Raw genomic sequence first — 554 nt, 5'->3', positions numbered from 1 at the left:
CCTCAGAAGTCTGGCCGGTCCTTCTTCAGCTTCTTATAGTCGGTGGAAACGGCCAGGAACTATGAGGGGAGAGGGGGTTGCACCCTGTGTCTCGGGCCTCCCGCCGCTGTGGGGATGCTGACGGTGGGTCCCCCAGCCAAGAGACAGATGGGGTGCAACGCTAGGAGCACCCCGGGCTACCTTGTATTGGTCATTGGGGCTCAGGCGGTTCCAGGGCTCCGGGTTCTTCCTGTCCCAGCTGCGGAGGGGGAGGGGAGGGCTTAGGCTTACCGCCCCAGGAGCCAGGATGAAGAGGGGGGACCCCCAGGCTCTCTGCTCCTGCCTTGGGGGCCCCAGGGGCTGATGGAAAGGGAGCTGTTAGCAGGTGCTGGCACGTGAGACTGGGAGCTGTCACCATCGTCAGCGTGGGGCCAAGTGACAGCTGGCGACGCTGGCCGGGACCCCCCCACCTGCCTGCCACCACCGTCACCCCAGAGCCCGAAGTGCGGTGGAATCGGGCAGACTCCCGAGGGCTGCGATTTCAAGGCGGGGGGTCGAACTCCCACGATGCCCCC

At 66.1% G+C, this 554-nt stretch overlaps 1 protein-coding gene across 1 annotated transcript in view; it reads right to left on the bottom strand.

Annotated features, from left to right (window-relative positions):
* Window positions 1-2: 2 nt before the first annotated feature.
* The window catches only part of NDUFA4L2 (NADH dehydrogenase (ubiquinone) 1 alpha subcomplex, 4-like 2), a 1,355-nt gene continuing 803 nt past the window's right edge, over window positions 3-554 (bottom strand). The window contains exons 3-4 of the mRNA XM_004692617.2: window positions 181-238; window positions 3-59 (exon numbers count right to left, since the gene is read on the bottom strand). Coding sequence (XP_004692674.1) covers window positions 3-59; window positions 181-238 — 115 coding nt within the window. The remainder of the gene's footprint in view (window positions 60-180; window positions 239-554) is intronic.

The sequence above is a fragment of the Condylura cristata genome, unplaced genomic scaffold, assembly GCF_000260355.1.
Source record: "Condylura cristata isolate star-nosed mole 26May11 unplaced genomic scaffold, ConCri1.0 scaffold00034, whole genome shotgun sequence".
In the NCBI taxonomy this organism is placed as follows: domain Eukaryota; kingdom Metazoa; phylum Chordata; class Mammalia; order Eulipotyphla; family Talpidae; genus Condylura; species Condylura cristata.
Note: the sequence above shows the minus strand (reverse complement) of the source record. Positions and strands in the feature narration are given on the sequence as shown.